The sequence below is a fragment of the Setaria viridis genome, chromosome 2 (assembly GCF_005286985.2).
Source record: "Setaria viridis chromosome 2, Setaria_viridis_v4.0, whole genome shotgun sequence".
NCBI lineage: Eukaryota > Viridiplantae > Streptophyta > Magnoliopsida > Poales > Poaceae > Setaria > Setaria viridis.
In genome coordinates this window covers 1,545,283-1,566,080 of record NC_048264.2, presented here as the reverse complement: position 1 = coordinate 1,566,080, position 20,798 = coordinate 1,545,283, and the positions used below count along the sequence as shown (strand labels likewise).

At 46.2% G+C, this 20,798-nt stretch overlaps 2 protein-coding genes and 1 pseudogene across 6 annotated transcripts; all 3 read right to left on the bottom strand.

Moving 5' to 3' along the window:
- Positions 1-5,327: 5,327 nt before the first annotated feature.
- Positions 5,328-7,206, bottom strand: LOC140221784 (putative disease resistance protein RGA1; annotated as a pseudogene).
- Positions 7,207-13,123: 5,917 nt separating this feature from the next.
- LOC117842260 (uncharacterized) lies at positions 13,124-16,245 on the bottom strand. 2 transcript variants are annotated; one of them, XM_034722646.2, is made up of 3 exons: positions 15,056-16,245; positions 14,122-14,200; positions 13,124-13,431 (listed from the first exon to the last, which is right to left on the bottom strand). In XM_034722646.2, the coding sequence occupies exons 1-2, from the start codon at positions 16,179-16,181 to the stop codon at positions 14,145-14,147; spliced, it is 1,182 nt and encodes a 393-aa protein (XP_034578537.1). In that variant the 5' UTR covers positions 16,182-16,245; the 3' UTR covers positions 13,124-13,431; positions 14,122-14,144. The 2 variants fall into 2 exon arrangements, with proteins under 2 accessions (XP_034578537.1, XP_072148119.1); XM_072292018.1 differs by lacking the exon at positions 13,124-13,431 and having other exon boundaries at positions 13,814-14,200; positions 15,056-16,244.
- A 380-nt stretch (positions 16,246-16,625) lies between these two features.
- Positions 16,626-20,146, bottom strand: LOC117842261 (uncharacterized). Of its 4 annotated transcripts, XM_072291745.1 has the most exons (5): positions 19,033-20,146; positions 17,339-17,468; positions 17,019-17,125; positions 16,742-16,903; positions 16,626-16,654 (listed from the first exon to the last, which is right to left on the bottom strand). In XM_072291745.1, the coding sequence occupies exons 1-2, from the start codon at positions 20,117-20,119 to the stop codon at positions 17,413-17,415; spliced, it is 1,143 nt and encodes a 380-aa protein (XP_072147846.1). In that variant the 5' UTR covers positions 20,120-20,146; the 3' UTR covers positions 16,626-16,654; positions 16,742-16,903; positions 17,019-17,125; positions 17,339-17,412. The 4 variants fall into 4 exon arrangements, with proteins under 4 accessions (XP_072147846.1, XP_034578538.1, XP_034578539.1 ...); XM_034722647.2 differs by having other exon boundaries at positions 16,626-16,903; positions 17,014-17,125; XM_034722648.2 differs by having other exon boundaries at positions 16,626-16,903.
- Between the last annotated feature and the right edge of the window lie 652 nt (positions 20,147-20,798).

Genomic DNA, 20,798 nt, shown 5'->3' with positions numbered 1-20,798 from the left:
TGGATATCCTTCAGCGGGCTGCCATGGCTGATTGCAAACCTTGTTTGACTCCAGTCGACACTCAATCAAAGTTGTCCGGTGCTACTGGACCCTCCGTCAGTGATCCGACTCACTACCGCAGCTTGACCGGGGCCCTACAGTACTTGACTTTCACGCGGCCTGATATCTCCTATGCCGTTCAGCAGGTGTGCCTTCACATGCATGATCCTCGGGAGCCGCATCTCAATGCAGTGAAGCGCATCCTTCGGTACCTTCGAGGGACGATCGACTATGGGCTTCTCCTTCGCCGCACCACGCCATCCGAGCTTGTCATATACACCGATGCTGATTGGGCGGGATGCCCCGACACGCGCAAGTCCACATCGGGCTACGCTGTGTTCTTAGGTGCTACCCTTGTCTCATGGTCATCTAAGCGTCAGCCGACAGTCTCTCGGTCCAGCGCGGAAGCCGAATACCGCGCCGTCGCCAATGGTGTTGCTGAGGCCGCCTGGTTGCGGCAACTTCTTCGGGAGCTCCACAGTCCACTTCCTCGAGCTTCGCTGGTCTACTGCAACAACGTCAGCGCCATGTACCTCTCGACGAACCCGGTCCAGCACCAACGCACCAAGCATGTGGAAATCGACCTCCACTTTGTTCGTGAGCGGGTGGCCACTGGTGACGTGCGGGTCCTTCATGTGCCGACTACGTCCCAGTTTGCGGATATCTTCACCAAAGGCCTACCGACCTCCGTCTTCACCGAGTTTCGGTCCAGCCTGAACGTCTGTCTGATCGACGTTCTGCCTGCGGGGGGGTGAAAGCGTGATTAGCGCTCTCTTGGTCTGTTGCCTTGCATGGCACTGTTTTGGTTTCACGCGTGCGTACATCACGGCCAGCTGGTCCTAGCGGTTCAGGCTCGTCTATATATTGTATCCGTCTTCCTGAGTAATACAATTAATCACGCTTGATTTCCTCTAGTCTAATACCGACAATTCTCATAATTCCATCCTGATACATGTTAAACATTGAAATGTATTAGCTATTAGCATCTGCATTGCAAGAAACAGAAAGCCTTTGTAGAGGCCTCATGTGTCTTTTATGAGAAATATATTAAGCAATACGGATGCAGAATGATTGCAGAGTACCAAAGATGATCAAAGGGAACGTTTGTGATTGCAATACAGCATGGTAAGAAAACAAGCTCACCTCCAATGATACAATTGCGTAGTACCCAAGTAATCTTCGAGCTTTTGAAGTGTTAAAAGTTCTTGTGCATGACAAGAAGTATATTGTATCTGGATGCAGAAGAGGAGTGGAAAACATTTGAAAACCAAGCCTGTAACGAATCATATTGGAGAACAAGGCCGCAGACAATAACATCTTGGCAGGAAGATCAATCCTGGTCCTAAATGGATGAGAAACAACATCACATGTTAACTTCACGAGTGGACTTCAACGAGTAGAGAGGGGCAAAGAGGGAGGGAGAAATACCTCTGACAGCCCATAGCTTCCATTATGCAATTCATAAACTCCCATGTTTCCATAGGTTCAATTCATCATTGGTAATAAAAAATGGTTGTAAAAGTTCAGTGCACAGAATTAACCATAAAAGTAATATCACTAAAACATAGCACTTTTATCTGTAAAAATGTACCTTCCCAGCAACAGAAGCTGCATTTGAACACAAGGCTTGCTCAGCACAAATATTGGCATGGGCCACATTTTCCACATAGGTAAAGTCAGACATGTTACTACCACCACCTATTACAAACTGCAAAGAATTGCTTAAGAAAACCAGTATTTCATAGTTCAAAGAGGCTTGGGTAAAGTTTGTAGTTCATGTTTTTAAAATAGCAAATCCTAGATTGGGTTCAAGTAAGTGGCGGATATGCAATTTTCTCTTCAGAAGATGCACAAGCAGCAACTGCGTCAGCTAAAAGGAGCCTAATAATTGAAAAGGGAAAATGAATCGAAATCCATATTGCATCTCCCAAACAGAAGCTCAGACTGCTCTAGGTCTAGTTCCAATCGTGAAATATTATACCTACCTAATCATCTGCTTAATGTACAGTAGCAATTCACTCGAAAAATTAGACATAACCAATTGGGAGAGTAATGCTATCTCTATCAGATCCATTAATTCAAATAGCAATCAAGAATCCGTGATCCGGAATCACTACTGATCGCCAAAACAGAGGAATGCCAGCAGAGTTACCACCAAACCAGGTATTAACACACTGTACATGCTTTTCTAACATACTATTGTCACCACAAAAACGCAAGATGAATTGTAACATAATTCTTAATCACATATTGAAATGGAAAATCTATAGGTCTACAGCAACAGCAAAGATCTATGCATATTTACCAAATCACCATTTTATGGCACATTAAGCTCCATGCTATAAATAATGTGTTGCGTCCATGTATCATTAGCTCCCCTCAGTTCACTAATCATGTTAATACGGAATCAATAGCTATGTAGTTCTTCCACATAAGAAATTGAGGTGCAAACATCTGAATTGTGGAGACAATTTCAAGTTTGGAATACCTTGCCCAAGCTCAGCAGGCTCGAATCACCAGGCCCGAATGCTCGGGCGCAGCACGCATGTCCGCATCCCGTCCACCCCGCGTCCGCACCCAGCACACCCATCATCTTCCATCTCTTCCTCCAACCCGGTCCACCACCGCATGCTCCACACCCGCCTCACCCCGCGCACCGCCGCGGCACTCCACGTCGAGGCCGAGGCTGTCGCCGCCGCCCTCCCTTCCGCCTCCGTCATCCGCCTCCGCAAGCTCCTCCTCCTCGCGTCCCCGCACCACCGCCTCCGCCTCGAGCACATCCACCTTCTCCGCTGCGGCCTCGGGCTTCCCTGAGGATTTCGCCAAATCCATCATTCAGTCCAATCCCTCCCTCTTCCGTTCCTCGGGTGTCTCCAAGTCATTACCTGTATCCGCATCTCGGGTTTTAAGCCCGCAATTTCAGATGTAAATTGGCGAGGTCGGATTATAGGCTTACAATCCCCGCCTCCTCTGGACGCGCGACGCTCCGGCTGCCACTCCGTCTCTGTCTAGCCGAGGTTGTCGAAGATGGAGGGGGTAGCCGAGGTCGCCGTCATGGGAGCAGCTATGGTCGGTTGGTCGCCGGACCAGCAGGCCGCGCCGCCGCTTGGTCCGTTGACTTCCTTGGCTCTCGTCCTCGCCGCCGCCGGGTCGCCCCTAGCCATCGCCATCGCCATCGCCGGGTCGCCCCTCGCTCTCGCCGCGCCCAATCCCCTCAGTCACCTCTCTGGTTTGAAGAAAGGAGAAGCCTTTTCCCCTTTAACCCCCTCCCTCCCTCCATTTTCCACCCAAGCTCCCCCTCTCTTTAGAATTTGGACTGCGGGTTTATAAAAAAAAGTTGAGGGATTTTTTTTGCAAAATAACCATGACGGAAACTTTAATATTAGGTATAGATTAGAAGGTTCAACATTTTGTATCAGATTCAACATTTTAGCATATCATATTTAACATTTGTTTAAAGTCAAATCAACATTTGCAAAATACTTGATTCAACATTTTATAAAATATACATTCAACATTTTGGAACACATATTTCAACATCTTGAAAAAACATATTCAACAATTTTCTAAACCTGCATCAACATTTTTTTTACCCATTGTTTCCTCTCACTACTAGAAAAATAGCCTCTAGTACTAGTTCCCAACCCCACTCTAGTACCGGTTGTGCAACCGGTACTAGCCATCCGGTACTAGAGGGGGGTCCTCTAGTACCTGTTGAAATAACCGGTACTAGAGGGTGTTAAAAAATTTTAAAAAAAAATCCCCCCACCCTCGCCGCCCCTTCTCGTCAGCCCCTCCGTCGCCACCAGCCCCCGCGGCCCCTCCGCTTCCACCGGCCCCCACCCCCGCCGCCCCTCCTCCTCTGTCGGCCCCTCTGCTGCCACCGGACACCACCCCCTCCACCCCTCGCCGCCCCTCCTCCTCCTCCTCCGCCCCCTCCGCCTCCACCGACCCCACCCCCTCCACCCCACCGTCCCTACTCCTCCACCCCACCCCCTCCGCCGCTACCCCCCGCCGCCCCTCCTCCTCCGCCCCTCCACCCCCGCCGCCTCCTCCTCTACCCCCTTCACCCTCACCACCTCCTCCACCGCCGCCCCCGCCACAGCCTCCTCCTCTGCTCCTCCCCGCTGCATCCAGCTCCGCCTTGCCCCTCTGCCTAGCGTCCCACCTCACCACCTGTGCTCTGCTGTGGAGAGAAGAGAGGAGAGAAGGAGAGGAAGAGTGGAGTGGAGATAGTGGAGAGAAAGAATGTTAAGTCCTCTCAGTGCTGCTCTGTGTTGATCTGCTGTGCTAGTACCGCTGTGCCTAAATTAAGTCCTCGCGATGGGGAGTGGGAGAGGCTCTAGGACCTCTAGTACTAGGAGGGCCTCCGAGGGCTCCCAAACTTGGAACCGGTACTAATATTAATATTAGTATTGGGTCCAAAACTAACTGGTACAAATGCTCGGGACGAGAGGTCATATTTCTAGTAGTGTCTTTTCCGATGCAGACGGGCGCATCCGCGGCGACACCGGTAGGCATAGCGGCGCGTGCGGCGGGTGCAGCAGCGGCGGCGGGGGGCAGGGGTGGTGGCATCATCCAGGAAGCTAGGGTTGGAGGGGACGGATGCATCCAAGGGATGAATTGTTTTGCACGAATCTGAAACAATGGAAACCACATATATGGGCTACTGGAAGCCATATATGATTGGCGGAGGAGAAGGCTTTGCGAGATTGGGCTCTTCTCTCTTTTGTTCCAAGTCCATGGAGGCCCATACTCACGATGATCCAGATCAAAGCCCAATGTCCAAATCAGTTTGTAAAATACGGCCCAATAATTCAAACATCTTCCCGGGCCAGTTGCCTGTAGCCTCCCTTCGCGCCCTTATTGCTGTGCCTGTGAGAGAGGATCAGCTGACCCTCATGGAAGTAGTTTGCTCCGGACATTCTTTATGGAGCTTTTAGGGGAAAATGTGCGCTTTTATAAGCTGTGGCCCTCATGAAGGTAGTGTGGGCTTGAGCACTTGCTGCATTTCTTTCTGCCTATGTGTATCACTAGTGGAGAGAAAAAAAAGACACTTGGCAGAGTTGAATTTAGATATAGAAAAAGGGTGACTTTACACAACGATCTTTGGATTCCTCTTCTCCTCTGGATTGGCATCTGATCTCTGTAGTAAAAGGGTTATGGGAAGAAGGCAAGCCTGAAGACAAATGCATAGCCTGCAGATTCCTAGCCCGAAGCTCGATCCATATGCCCAACTGGAACTCACTAGGAGATCATGAGAGAATCCCAATCCCCTAAACATAACCTCTCAGAAATAAAAAAGGATGAACCATATCCGCACAAATCATGAGTGAATCACAAGGGAATCAGAGGCTAGAAAAGTCAGGTGCGGGAGAAACACTGAATTCATATTAGGATTTCCGTTATAGCCTTATGTAGATACAAAACAGTCCAAGTACAACAAACAAAGCACATAGGAATTAAGGAAAACACATGCACCCGCTACCTCTTAAGATTAAAAATGTGCCGCACAGAAACAACACAACTAGCAATCGGGATAAGAGTGATAGTGACCTCAACCCATTTGTCCTGGCCAAGCATCACAATTCACAATGTGGCTTTGTTCTGGGCATCACCATTTGTGGCGTATCAACCATATAATCAAATCCATTCATATCAAATTGAGGACTAATGAGATCAAATTAGTTGTCCTTCATATTTTCTTTATTTTTTTTCTCACTACGTTGTCTTCTTCTTCTTCTTCTTCATGTCACAAGTATAGATGTAGTTCTTATATGGTGGTATGCGTGACTTCCATGAAAGGACCTTGAATTTCCCTTCACATCTAACACTTCCAAATATCACATCACATAATGTTGTCTTGGGGACCATGTCGTCAGCAAAACTTTCATGGTAATCATAAATTATGAAGTGGTCATTGTTGACCATTCTTTTAAGATAGTAATAAGTTCGTACCTCCTTCGACTCATGTGCAGTCAAACAGATATTCATTTCCATAAGTAGCTTAAGAAATTTATGAACCACAAACCAATGTCGAGCATTAAGAGAATCTCTTAGTAAGCTAGAGACAATGTTTGCAACTTTAAATGATCCATTGATACCTCTGCATATCTCCATGGCAATAGATTCCAGTTTTGGATGATCCTTTGGATATGCACTCCCAAATGTAATTACCTTGAAGAAATACCAGTATGCCTCTGGCGGCAGAAAATTGAGTATAAGAGCCTGTGTGGTACCAAAACCTATGATTTTGCTTGATCTGCTTGTGATTATAATTTTTACCGTAGCAGCAAGCCTTGTGGCAAAGGCTAAATACATCTTCTATCCAGCCTCATCAACATCGTCAGGGAATTCGATGATAGATAGCAATCTCTCATTTCCATTTGGCGAGTTGTTTTGGTGTATGATCAGGCCTCCATCCTTTAAATCGGTTAGCCCATTGTCTTTAATATCAACTTCAGTAATGAACACAATTCGAGCAAAGTTATTGCGCACTCTTTCATCATTGCATACATGTCCAACAAGAGTACTCTTCCCAACATTGACTGGACCGACAATTGGTAGAACATCCACATCCTTTGCACTAGGAGGGCCTTCTGTCATTAAGAAATTCATGATCCTCTCCATTTCCATTTGCCGACCAAACATGCACTTGTCAAGAAACAGATGCATACTGTATGGTTGCCTGTACAATGGAGGATATTCCTTCATGAATTCTATAAACTCTCTCATGTCAGTGATGATGTTGTTCAAATTGCCGAGCACTTGCTGCAGTTCATTCTCCCCATGTGTACTACGAGTGCGGAAAAAGAGACGCTTCACAGGATTGAATTTAGATATAGCAAAAGGGTTACTACTCACATCATTATCTTTGGACTTGTCTTCCTCACTGGTTTGGCTTGTGATCAAGCTGTCCATGACGAAATAACCTCTGTACATTTCTTTCCTCAGTATGTTGAGTTGGTGTACCATCGCTTGGTTTGTGATGTTCCGCCCGTCTGCCTCCTCGACGATGACACACGCCCTTAGCAACAGGCTTTGCAGAGTCTTTATCCTCCGATCCTCCTCGGTTGGCGTATCTAGATTATTTGAGCACTTGTCAATCAAGAAAGATATCGATTTATTGGCAATCTCACCCATAATCGCCGTGAAAACTACCTCCATTGGCAAGCTTACTTTCTTAACAAGATGGTACTATGAATAGTCAGAATCCTACAGTGTAGTGTGCATCTGCTATTAACTAATATAATTAATGCCGAGGGACAATGAGAACACTAGTTTATATACTAGCTAGTTACCATGTCAACACGTCCTAGGATTTGCAGTCAATGTGACATAAGATGGTTTGTGGGCACGATAAAAACACTGAACTTTGACTTGATCAAATGACAGCTTGCATTTAGCAAGTTTAATGAGCATATTTATTAGATATGGCCATCAGATGCAACAAACAGGTATTGAAAGTTAAGGAGAAACAGCAACACTGTCACAGCATCATCAGTACTGGAAACAGCATAAAATCTGCCTGGAAGTTGTAAGTCACACCGAATAAAAAGAAATGTAAAGAAACAAACAGTAACTGCAATTATCTCTAACAGAAAACAATCATGATCGACTCTGACTAAAAGCCATTCACCTCTATTCGCTGCTCGAGCAATAACAACCACCCCTTCCGCCGCCTCATACTTGTCGAAGATCACTAGCTAAGCCGTAACGACGAGACAGACTGGTGGCGCTAGAGCCACGCGGTGGGCGGACTGCCGGAGGTGTAGGCGGAGACGGCGGCGCTTGGCGGCCATGATGGTTCCGGGGGGCCACGGCCAGGGCTGAACCGCGGCGAGAGTCATTGGGCCTTTGGTATTTGGACTTGACTATTGGGCTTTTGCTAATTCTCGTGCTGGGCTTTGGTATGTTCTGATGGGCTTCCGTGGACCTGCAAGGGACAGGCCCAAGCTCTCCTCGATCATTTCTCCCCATCGCTTCCGGCCTCGGTGGCCGCCGCCGCCTCTCGCGTCCACGCCATGCCACAGCTCTACCGTGCCGCGGAGAGCATGCCGGTGGGCCATACATGACCTCGCCGCGGAGGTTGATCATGAGCTCACCGCCTGTGCGGAGCTTGTGCTCCTCTGGGAGCCTGGCGCAGCACACGAACAGAGGAGGAGCACATCCTCGCTGGTCCAGCCTCATCCATCGACACCAAAGCTTCACGGCGCCGCCACCGCCTTCGCCGACAGCACAGAAATCCAGATCCGGCGCCCGGCGGGGAGCAACATGGCTTCATTTGGTTTGTTGGTTCTTTTCTTTCCCTACTGTTCAACTGCATTCCTTGTTTTTTTTTCCTTTATTTGGTCTCTGTCAAGTTTACTATTACCGAAAGGGAAATTTCAGGAGCAGCTGCCTTCAGAATATGACCGTTTGTAATGATGTGTGATGTGTGTCTATCTGTCTATCTGTAGCAATCACAGAATGCATACAGCAAATTAGTACAAGAGATCGAGATTAGACGCAACAATAATTGAAGGGATTTCTTTGACTTGGGAAGATCACAAATGCACGGGATGATCTGTCACCGTTAATTACCATCTCCAAATGCTGTATGGATCGTTTACTATGCACAATTATGGTTTTCCGTATTTTTGGCAACTCTCATTTTGTTCATCTGAATCTGATGTTCAGCTGCAGTAGCTCTCAAGTCTCAATAAAAAAATTTCATATTTATTTTTTCGAAACGAACCAGGAGAGCTGCCGATTATATTAAAAAGAAAAGGATCTAGACTGGACAAATACAAAGCACCAAGCAGTGCGAAAGTTCAATACAAAGCACCAAACGTATAAGGCCCTTAGCGCGGAAAGAATTAACGGCGGGGAATTAAAATGGAAAGATGTTTTGCTCCGGCCGTAGTCCACATCGCAACCTCGTCTTTAACTTTGTGCAACATCATGCTGGTTGTAGATTCCTTGTGCTAATTTTTTTTTAAAATTTCTCTCTCTTCATACAGTCCATGAGAAAAAGAAAATTCCTATCTAGAATGGCAAATAGTCAAAGGGAGCTGAACTGAGCCCAATAAGTCAGGTCCTTGTTTATTAGTACTTCTTATGGGATACACTAGTAAAGTCAAATTTCACTTTTGTGTCGGCGCTTGACGACAAATATATATTTGTAAATCTAAGAAAATTTATGCTCTGTTTGACAATTTTTAATGTAAAATAAGCTATTTCTTCAAAAAACTTAAGAAAAGAGGGGCCTCCGCCACTACTTTTGTCAATGAAACCCATCTAACTTCCGTGCTGTCCTCACTTCCCATTGACTCTCATCTACCTCCTCGTCAGTTTTCACACATCAAGCCTCCCGATTGTGATTGCAAGACATCTACTTATATAATGATTATATCTTTACCATTGCTAATGAGCATGATCCTGCACACCAAGTAAATCTACACCTCTGGGTGGTGTCGGCAACAACAACGAGAGAGTACTTCACTAATACTTCTAGCTACACATACATTCAATTCCCCCCCCCCCCCCCCCCCCCCCCTTTTAGCTCATGCATGTTAACTCAGTTCTTGCCTTTGCAGAGTTTCTGTAGCTTAAATTATTGATCAGTCATGGCAGAGATGGTGAGTTCTGCCATTGTTGGGGAGACAGTGAATAGAATCATGTCAAGTATTACTGGCAAGGACGAAGAGAAGTCTAAGGAAAAAGAAAACATAGAAAGGTTGGAGATGGCACACATCAAGATGGAGGCTGTGCTCCAAGTATCTGACCGATGGCAAATCACCGAGGTGCCACTGCTACGGTGGCGGAGCAAACTTAAGCGCGCTGCTCAGGAATGTGACGACACTCTGGTAAAATGCAAGCAGCGTGCCCTAGAAGACGAAGAGGCGAGGCTGCGGGTGAGCCAGTCCTCATTCCCCAAACGGATTGCCCATGCTACCAAGTCGTTGATATCGTCTTTCATTGGATTTAATGATGAGTCAAGCAGGAGCTCTGCTAGTGTCCGAAGATTCGAGAGGTACGCAAATGGTGCAAATGAATTTCTGAAGACTGTCGAGTGTGGTGGAACGCCAATGAGGTACACCTTCTTCATCAACCCTATCATCAGACACCTTTTTACAGGGAAGTCTTTAAGGTACCAAGCATTTCAGGAAGACAAGCTTTTCTACCTAAGCATACGACCCGTAAGCTCTGCAGAGCGTGGCGTAGAGGCAATGGTAGGTTTCGCTTGCCAAGACTTCAAGGAGCCTACAAAGGGTTTCTACTTAGCATGCATGCTGCGTCTCTCTGAAAGCACTGACATATTTGACGTCATAATCAAGTGCGTGCAGCCAGTCGCACCCCACTTCAAGTTTGCAGCTGAAGGTATCAGGAGAGGGCTCATTCAACTGCCTATCCAAGATTTTACCTGGGACTCTCCTTACGGGGAAAGCGAGTTTTGGGCCAATGTCCACAACACTCTGACAAAATGGCACCGTCCAAATCCACTCTGTTGCAATGAGCATGGTCATCATCGGATCTCTTCTTCTAGCTCCAGCAACACAACGGCATCATCATCATCATGGCTGTTGTCAAGTATATTTCCAGAAGAGGTTATCAACGTGCTTCTGAAGTGGCATGTCCCGCTATCTGATCAGGGCACAAACAATACAAGTTCAACTTCTGTAAATGGAGGAAGTAGAAGTATTTCTCATAATTCAGATATCCCTACTCTGAAGATAGGAGTTTTGGTCATGCCCCATGAATCTTCAGACGACATAGACCCTGCAGCCGATAGCTACGCTTTGGAGGTCATTGATGGAGAGGAACAAGGAATCATACACGCCAACGCACACCTGCAGGACTTGGGTGAGAAGTTATTGCCAAAGGCCGCAGATTACCTTCATCAGAATTCTGAATCGGAGTTGTACCAATTGTCTTTGAAGTCTAGGCATGGCACTGCTCACATTTGTTTGGAGAAGGCAAGCATACGAATCCAATCGGCTGCGATGGTTAAGAGTGAAGCCGCAAGACGTGCTCAGCAGGACAAAAGCGCAACTCTACAGCAAGACATGGAGCGATGGAAGCAGATATCTGGTGACCTGCTGAAGTTGTGGGTTGTGCGTGGATCCGACAAGCTGCAAGGCTCACTCATGGCCACTCACAACTTGGCCTAGATACTGGCTCTGTATATGCATGAAGTTTTCTGAAGATGATGCTACCAACAGATGTGTAGAAATTAATGTCGTCAGTCAGTGGCGGCCTTGCGCCACGTGGCAGTGAGACGACATCGCATCCTCCTAATTCTATCAAACCATTATCTTTTTGTGATGGACCATGATAAGTATATATAGGTTTGTGTAATATTTGTAAGATTGTAGTTATCGTGTGTGTGCCAAAAAATTTCTACTGTACATGTTCTATTGTCAAGTATCGCACCGCCATCGCCGCTGCGGCTTCCCCGCAGTTGAAGACACACCTTCACCGCGCCCAGGAGAGCATGCGGCGGGCCGAAGGCTGCGACTTCACTGCGGAGGTCGATCACCGATCCTCCATCTCCCTTGCGGATCTTGTAGTCAGACCATGCCGGACGGCGGCGGCGACTCCACTGTAGAGGTTGACGTCAAGGCACATCTTGCCGCCGCCGCCGCCGGCGGGAGAGAGCGTGGAAATCCATCGTTGCCGGATGGCATCATGTCTCCATGTGGTTGGTTGATTTCTTTCCGTTCCCACACAGTTCAACTCTTATTGAGTCCCTGTCAGGTTGATTCATTACCAAAGCCGGAAATTTTCAGTTGAAATGTTTTCTATAGCAGCCTCTGAATCCAAAGTTCAAGCATAGAATTAGTACTCCCTCCGTTTTTAAATATATGACGCCGTTGACTTTTTACTCCAACTTTGACCACCAATATCTATTGAACGAGTTAGTTAACTAAAGTAAAATATGTATCATTATGTCTATTGTCAAATATACTTTAGATTTAACTTGTAGGCTTATCTATTTCCAAAAATATTTGTAGAAAAGACAAATGAAAAAGTCAACAATGTCGTATATTTAAGAACGGAGGGAGTACAAGCGAGACTAGATGAACAAATAAATGAAGGGATTTCTTTGTGATAGAAAAAAGCGTGTGAGAATGCTAGGTGATATTTGTCATGGTTGCCAACTCAAAATGCAACTCTTCTCGCTCCAATCATAAATATAAACAGTTTAGGACATGGACACGGTCTACAATTTAAAACTTTTGACTAACAATTTCTATGAAGATATACTATTTTAAAAATAAAAAAGATTATATTGTGAAATTGGTTTTCAAGATATATGAATCTAGTAGCATCAATCTTATGTTGCAGTTTTTTAGCTGTTGATGGGCAAACTTAAAAATGATTTATTTAGGACAAACCTAAAACTACTTATATTTGTGATCGGATGGAGTACTTGTATCATAAATTATGCACAGTAGTATGTGCATATTTTCCACTTATCCTTTGCCATGACTTTTTGGGTATTTGTCGCAAGTGTCATTTCATTCATCTATTAGTCAACCAACAGTAGCTGTCAAGTCTGAATAAAAAAACTCTTCAGTTTGTCAAATATTCAAAGGGATGTCAGGACATCGAACCGACACCGCTGAAGGCGACTGCATGGAAATACATCACCTGCAGACACCAACATAGTTACATTTTGTTGATCCTTCACTTTCCTCAATATTCAGCTGCATCCCATTATTGTTTTGATCAGTTTTGTTTATTGAGTTGCTGTCAAGTTTTTTTTATTACCAAATGGGAATATCTGAGTTTCCTTGTTGTATATCTGTAGCAACCACAGAATCCATGCAGCAAATTAGTACAAGTGAGCCCAGATGCAACAATATTTGAAGGGATTTCTTTGAGATGGAAAAGAAGCATAAATGCTTGGGGTGATATTTGTCATCGTTGCCAATTCCAAATGCCACTTGGACTGTTAATTAGGAACAAGTATGAGTGTACTTGCCACCTTTCCTCTTCCATAAGCTTTTGGGTTCTTACCGCGACTTTCATTTCCTTCATCTCGTAGTTAATTAGCAGTAACTCACATGTCTCAATAAAAATCAGCTTCAGTATGTCATTTACTGAAATTTATCTGAACTTATTTAGCCCAGTAAGTCAGGCCCTCCTTTACTGCTTATCATATAGTTGAATAGTCAAAGTCTCATTTCTCTTACGTGGTGGAGTTTGATGACAATAGGAAACTACTGAGGAGGGTAAGCTAAGAAAATCATGCTCAGCATGTCGTTTTACAATGTAAAATGAGCTATTTCGTATGAAATCTGAAGAAAGAAGGTCCTCTGCCACTGCTTTTGTCAATGAAATCTCATTTCCGTGCTCTATCCTCATTTTCCATTGACTCTCATTGGCCTCCCCAGATCGTAGCTCCTATTAATTGCAAGACATCTAGTTATATTATATATAAAGCTATCTATGTATAATTGCTACTGAGCATGATCCTGCATCCCAGCTAAATCTTCAACTGTAACAAGAGAGAGCTTCATTAATCTTTCTAGCTACATGAACATTCCTCCGTTCACCTCATGCATGTTAATCTCTTTTTCCCTATGCAGATTTTGTGTTATTCTAGCATAGATCAACTGTGAAGACCCAACCATACATCCATAATAATGTATGTAATAGATGGATAAACTCCCAGGAATATCTTGCCAGTTGCAAGAACTCCATAACAATAAATTTAGGCAGGAGTAAGAAGAATAACACAGTTCTACAGATATGCCACATTCTTAAGCAAATAAAAAACCACAAATATGCTCAGTTTTCTGAGCCAAAGCACCAATCATTCTAACTCAGATTGCAAGCCAAATTTCAAGAACAACAGAGAAGATCCTGCTGAGGTTACCACCTTACAGAAGCACCCAAGAAGCTTCACACACCAACCAGACAGCTTCTAGCCTTACATCCATGAGCATATGAGAGAGACTAGAAACTACTAAGAACATGAAAATATGAATAGAGCAGCAGCAAAAAGATGGATCATAAAATATTTCTGTCCACAACAAAGACCAAATATGTCATCTATGATCAACATTAGGCACTTTTTTTTATTTAGAATACCTTTCGCTAGAAACCAGAGTTCTTCATGCACTTGACACTCCCGCACTTGGTCCCTCCCCCGTAGAGATCACTCTCAGTGCTGCAAAATAAAAAATACATCAGCTAATTGAGGAGCTGCTCTGCTATAAATGAACATTGGAAACTCATCAACCACAGGGACCAACAAGTTGCAGCAATGACTAACCAAACAGCACTAACTAATTAACCACAATTCAACAAGTTAACAGCTACACTTAACAAAGTCATTCAAGAATCAAAGAAGATGGACTCAAACACAGGAGAGACAGATCACATAATTAGTTTAGCATTGATGTTGCCATCCATATTTCTATGTCGTTAAGTGATATTGGCAGATCAGAGCTAAGCAAGTACACAAAATATTTAAGCAAAGATGGGTTCAAAGTTCAAACGGCAGAGAAACACCTCTCTTCGTTTAGCATTGGTATCATCATCCATATTTCCATGTCATTAAGTGACACTGGCAGATCATGGCTAGGGAATGTACATCCCTAAACATAGGCAGAGCAGATATCCAGAGTGCAGAGTAATGACCCTTTTTGTGTGCGTTCTCTCCTGCTTATCATCTGTCAACCAACCTAAATTTAGAAAGAATAAGATGCATCCTACAAAGCCCTGAGAGGAAGGTCCTTTGTTTTCCTGCTGCTTGTCATAACTAGTTAAGGTGAGACCACAATGCTAAAGACTTCCATCAATTGTAAAGACCCAAGCATCCATCAATAACACATACTAGATGGATAAACACAAAGGGATATGTAGCCAGTTGCAAGAACCCCATAAGAAAATATTTAGGCAGGAGTGAGAGTCACACAGTTCTCCAAATAGTCTACATTCTTGAGCAAACAAATATACCATCTTTCATGATTCCATGTTAAGTTATAGAGCCTGGCAAATCATGAACTAAGCAAAGTTGTACCTGGAGTGCAGAAGCTCATGTAGGGAACGACACCGTAGATGCCTTCGCGCCTGCACACCCTCTTCATTCGGCCAGACTTTAGATCAACACTGAATAACCCATCAAACCTCATTATGAAAAGGACATCAAGGCCATGTGCATAGCCAGCAAGATGATATGACATCAAGATGTCATCATCAGGGATGATCTTCTCCAGCTCAATGACTCTGGTTTGCGCCCATACCCAATGCTCGTTAGGACGACCAGCCACCCTCGACCACAAGCAGAGTCTTGAATGCTCCACTATGCCACATCCCAACCCACCGTTCTCTGTAGCTGTGAGCATAACACTCTTCCTATAGCGAGAGGTGCTAGGCGGCAGGCGGATCGTGTCGAACATCGATGTGCCCAGATCGTACTTGAGTATCCTGCTGCGCAAGTCCGTCTCATTCGCAGATATGAAGTAGAGTGCATTACCGGCGAGGACACTGGGCTCCGACTCCTCCAAATGGACAATAGTGTCATCTGGCTGGAAAGCGTAGGTCGGCTTGCTCCAAGCCCCATCCTCGGACGAGTAGACGATGGCAAAGTGCACCAAAATGTTGGTGCCCACAACGACGACGAGGAAGTGCCCACGGTGGCAGTCGAGGTGGTCGCAGGCGCCGTCCTGGCTGGAGGCGCAGAGCACCGCCGCGTTCCAATTGAGCAGGGGCCTCCCGCGGCACGGCACCGGCTCGGGCAGCTCCAGCTGCTCGCCCGTGATGGGGTCCCAGACGGACAGGCGGCTGTCCGAGTGGTCCCCCACCTTCGGCAGGCGGCCGATGAGGACGCGGCCGTGGCGGGAGTCGAGCGCGTGGCGGCCGCCGAGGTCGGCGTTGGTGGCGCGGAAGGAGGTGGTGGACGTGAAGCCGCACTGGGCGCCGTCGTGAGGTGGGAACGGGAACGAGCGGTGGAGGAAGCCCAGCATCGGGGGCGAGCCGTGGAGCTCACGGAACCGGCGGCGGAAGCCGGCGCCGGCGAGGATGCGGCACCAGCGCTTGCAGACGAGGGCGGCGCGGACGAGGCGCGCGGGGTCGTCCGCCGGGCAGCGGAGGAGGATATGCTCCACGAGCTCGTCCATGGCCCAGAGCGCCGCCGCCGGATCCATTTGCGGCGCGGTGGGAGCCCCGGCGGAGCGGAGCGAGGATTTGGTTGGGGAAAGTGAAGTGGCGGCGGACCTCCCGGGAGAGACGAAATCCTCGCCGCGCTGGGCTGGATGAGGTTTTGATGGGCCTAGAAAGAGGTGCGATGTGGGCCGAAACGCCTCGGCCCGGACGCTGGTTGCGTGACAAAAAAAAAAAGAATTGAGCGCAGACGCTCCATCGTGGCCCGTTGAGAATGAAACGCATGAACCCGTCGGAACAAGCTCAATTCATTTGCCAAATGCTGAAAACTGCATAAAACTGCAGACTGAACTTTCATACACTTTCCTTCCATCATTCACAATGCAAATGCGACATGCATAAGGTAACTAAAATTTCCACGACACAGGTATACAGGTTCGATAAACAAAGCGTTCAGTAGTTCATCCACCAAATTCCAAGCCACAAAAAGAGCGTAGGGTGCTTCTTGAGTCACCATCTGACAGATAAGCACAAGTAAAGGTTTACACCAGCTAACAAATGATGAGGGAAGGTCCAGAGAACATGAAGGCTACCAGAACAATACCCGCAGCGAAATCAAGAATCGCAAAATAGTTCTTCCGCCACAAAATCCACATATGCCATCTACGATCACCACTAGACACCTCGTTTTTATAAGAACACCTTCTGCCAGAAACTTGTGTTCTTCATGCACTTGATCCCTCCCCTGTAGAGGCCGCACCTGGTGCTGCAAAATGGGAAAAAAAAATACATTAGCTAACTGAGAAGTTGCATTTAATGTCTAAGAAAACATCACTAATTACACATAGAACATGCATTCAAACACCATAGAAACACCTCACGTCATCAAGTGACATTGACACAGATCAGAGCCAAGGATGTGGAAGACATCTTTTAAGAGATGGACTCAAACAGCAGCGAAACGCCCCCACTTTGTTCATCCACATTTCTACGTCACAGAAGGTAAGCAATGTACATAGTTAAGCATAAGCACCGATTTAAGGAGTGTAAAGTAAAGAGCAGCAGCTAAGCAAATAAACAATGGAGCACAAACCTAACATATGCCTTCTATGATCACCACTAGAAACTCCTTCATTTAGAGTGATTTAAGGAGTGTAAAGTAATGAGCAGAAGAAACACAAACAAACGATGGGCCACAAACCTCACATATGCCTTTTATGATCACCACTTGAAACTCCTCGATTTAGAATATGTTTCACCAGAAACCTGAGTTCTTCATGCACTTGACACACCTGCACTTGGTCCCTCCACCGTAAAGATCTCTCCCAGTGCTGCAAAACAAAGCAAAAAAAAAAAGTACACCAATTAATTGAGGAACTGTTCTTCTCACAATGAATATTTGTTACCCATCAATTCCACGGGTTTCCACTAATGACTGACCAAACAGCACTGACTTATTAGCCACACTCCACCACTTAATAACAGCTACCAGATTGAAACACACGATCTTCATGGGTATCATTTTACATAATACCTAAACCTGAATGCTGAAAAGCGATTTTAGAACCATTTTCTACAAAAGAATGGTTCCGGTTACTTCAAGAAAGGCATTCACTTAAACAAATCATTCAAAAAAGTGGATTCAAACACCAGAGAAATAACTCAGTCAGTTTAGCATTGTAGTCATCCATATTTCTATGTTGTTATGTGACATTGGCAGATCAAATATAAGGATGTGCACAAAATCTTGTAAGAGAAGATGGACTCAAACAGCAGAGAAACACCTCTCTTTAGCACTGATATCACCATCCATGTTTGCCGATAAGGACTATGGAACATACATCGCTAAACATAGGCAGAGTCAGATATCTGGAGAGTAGAGTAATGACCCTTACTTGTGTGTGTTCTCTACTACTCGTCATCTGTCAGCCAGCCTAAATTTAGATCAACTGTGAAGACCCCATCATACATCCATAACATATATAATAGATGGATAAACACCCAGGAATATCTAGCCAGTTGCAAGGATTTCCATAACAATACAATTAGGCCGAGTAAAACAGTTCTACAGATATTCCACAATTTTAAGCAAATAAAGAAATACAGATCGCAGTGTTATAATCTAACGTTCTCATTTTCCTGAGCAAAAGTACTCTTAGACAAAAAGAACTACATTCTTTCCGGCTCTGATTGCAAGCTAAATTTCAGGAACACCATACCAGAGAGCAAGATCCTGCTCATGTTACCATCTCACAGGAAAGCTTCACACACTAACTAGCCAGCTTCTAACTTTATAGCTATGAGCATATGATATGAGTATTGTACACAGCTCCAGCAGTTAACAGCTACAGTCAAACAAAATCTTTCAATGAAGATGGATTCGAACACCACATAAACAACTCAGCCAATATTTCCATGTCATTATTTGGCATTGCCGGATCAAAGCTAAGGATGTACACAAAATATTTAAGAGAAGTTGGACTCAAGTCTCAAACAACAGAGAAACACCTCTATTTGTCAATAAGTGATACCATCATCCATATTTCTATGTCAATAAGTGACAGGATAACACTGGCAGATCAGGGCTAGGGAATGTACATCGCTAAACATAGGTAGAGCAGATATCCGGAGGGTAGAGTAACGACCCTTTTTAGTTTGTGCTCTCTCCTGCTTGTTATATGTCAGTCAGCCTAAATTTAGATCAATTGTGAGAAGACCTGTCACCCATATATAACGTATAAAATAGATGGATAAACACCTCGGAATATCTAGCCAATTGCAAAGACTCCATAACAAAACATCTAGGCAGGAGTAAGAGTAACACAGTTCTACAGATATTCCACATTTTTAAGCAAACTGAAAACCGTCAAACCATAAACTAAAGCAAAGTTGTACCTGGAGTGCAGAAGCTCATGTAGGAAACAAAATTTTCTATGTCTCTTTCCTTGCATACTTTCCTCATTCGGCCAGACTTTAGATCGATACTGAATATACCATCAACCGTGCTCACAAAAAAGACATGAAGCCCATGCACAGATCCAATCATACAAGATGAGAGCAAGGGACAATCAGCAGGGAACATGGTATTAAGCTCGATGGTTCGGCTTTGTGCCCAAATCGGATATCCATCGCGACCAGCCTCCCTCGACCACAAATAGAGTCTTGACCAATCCACTGCAGCAAACCCCAACCCACCATTCTCTGTAGTTGTGAGCACACCTCGATCCAGATAATGTGGTAGGAGATCCTGGGAAATTTCATGTGTTCCCAGATTGTACTCGAGGATTCCGGGTTTCATGTCCCTGTGAAACATGAAGTAGAGCGCATTCTCCACATAGGCACAGGGATCAAAGAAAAAGAAATTTAAAGGGTCGCCACCGTAATGAGCCGCATAGGTCGGATCCCTCCACGCGCCAGCCTCCGATGAGTAGGCATACACAAAACCCCCATCGAAGTCGGTGCCAACAACGACGACGAGGAAGGGTCCGCGGCCGCAGTCGAGGTGGTCGCAGGCACCGTCCGGGCAGAGCACCGTGGCATTCCAGCCGAACGGCACCCTGTTGGGGTGCTGCGGCTGCTCGGGCAGTTCCAGCTGCTCGCCCGTGACGGGATCCCACACGGACAGGTTGTTCTCCGAGGGGTCGTCCCGCAGGGGCAATCCGGCGAGGAGGACGCGGCCGTGGCGGGAGTCGAGCGCGCACCAGTCACGTAGGAGGTCGCCGTTGCGCGGGCGGAAGGAGGATGTGGCGGTGAAGGTTGTCACGTAAGATGCGTGGGTGTGGCGGTGGAGGATGCCCAGCATGGGGGGCGTCCGGTGGAGCTTGCGGAACCGGCGGCGGAAGCCGGCGTCGGCGAGGATGCGGCACCAGCGCTTGCAGACGAGGGCGGCGCGGACGAGGTGCGCGGGGTCGTCCGGCGGGGAGCGGAGGAGGACCTCCTCCACGAGCTCGTCCATCTCCGCCAGCGCCGCCGCCGGATCCATTTGCGGCGCGGTCGGAAGCCCGGCGGCGGAAAGCGGCTGGGGAGGAGGACACCGAGACCGAGAGTGACACAGCTCTGCCTCCGCCGCGTGAACTCGAATGGGCTGGATGAGTTGATGGGCCCGGAAAGGGGTGCGATGTGGGCTGAAAGGCCTCAGCAGACGCTGGTGGATGACCAGAGAATTGAGCGCAGACGGCCCATGGTGGAACAGAACTGTTTAGATTCTATATCTGAGAGGCCATCTGACATGTCCAATTAACAGTGAATTACTTACTGAATTCCCATGGATAATGTTCAGGTTTCCTTTTTAAAATAATTGATTTTTTTCTAGAACACGCAGGAGAGCTGCGTATCTTTCTATTAAGAAGAAGCGGAAATAAGTTTTTTACAACGCGAGCTAACCGGGCGCACGCACACGGGTTCCTAAGCATTGAGGTGCTACATGGTAAAAAATTAACAACCGAGAGCAACAACACTAATCAACAACGCTAATCAACAACACACATCACAGAAGGATCGTGTGAGCCTGCCAGCCAAGGGCAGCAAGGCCAGTAGCACCGGCTGCACACCACATTTCTGCTTCTGCAGAGATGGTTACTGCAAGTTCAGATGGTGTTTTCTCGGCTCCTCTGTGAAACACTCATTTTTTTCCTTCCAAATCCTCCATGAGACAAGCATGA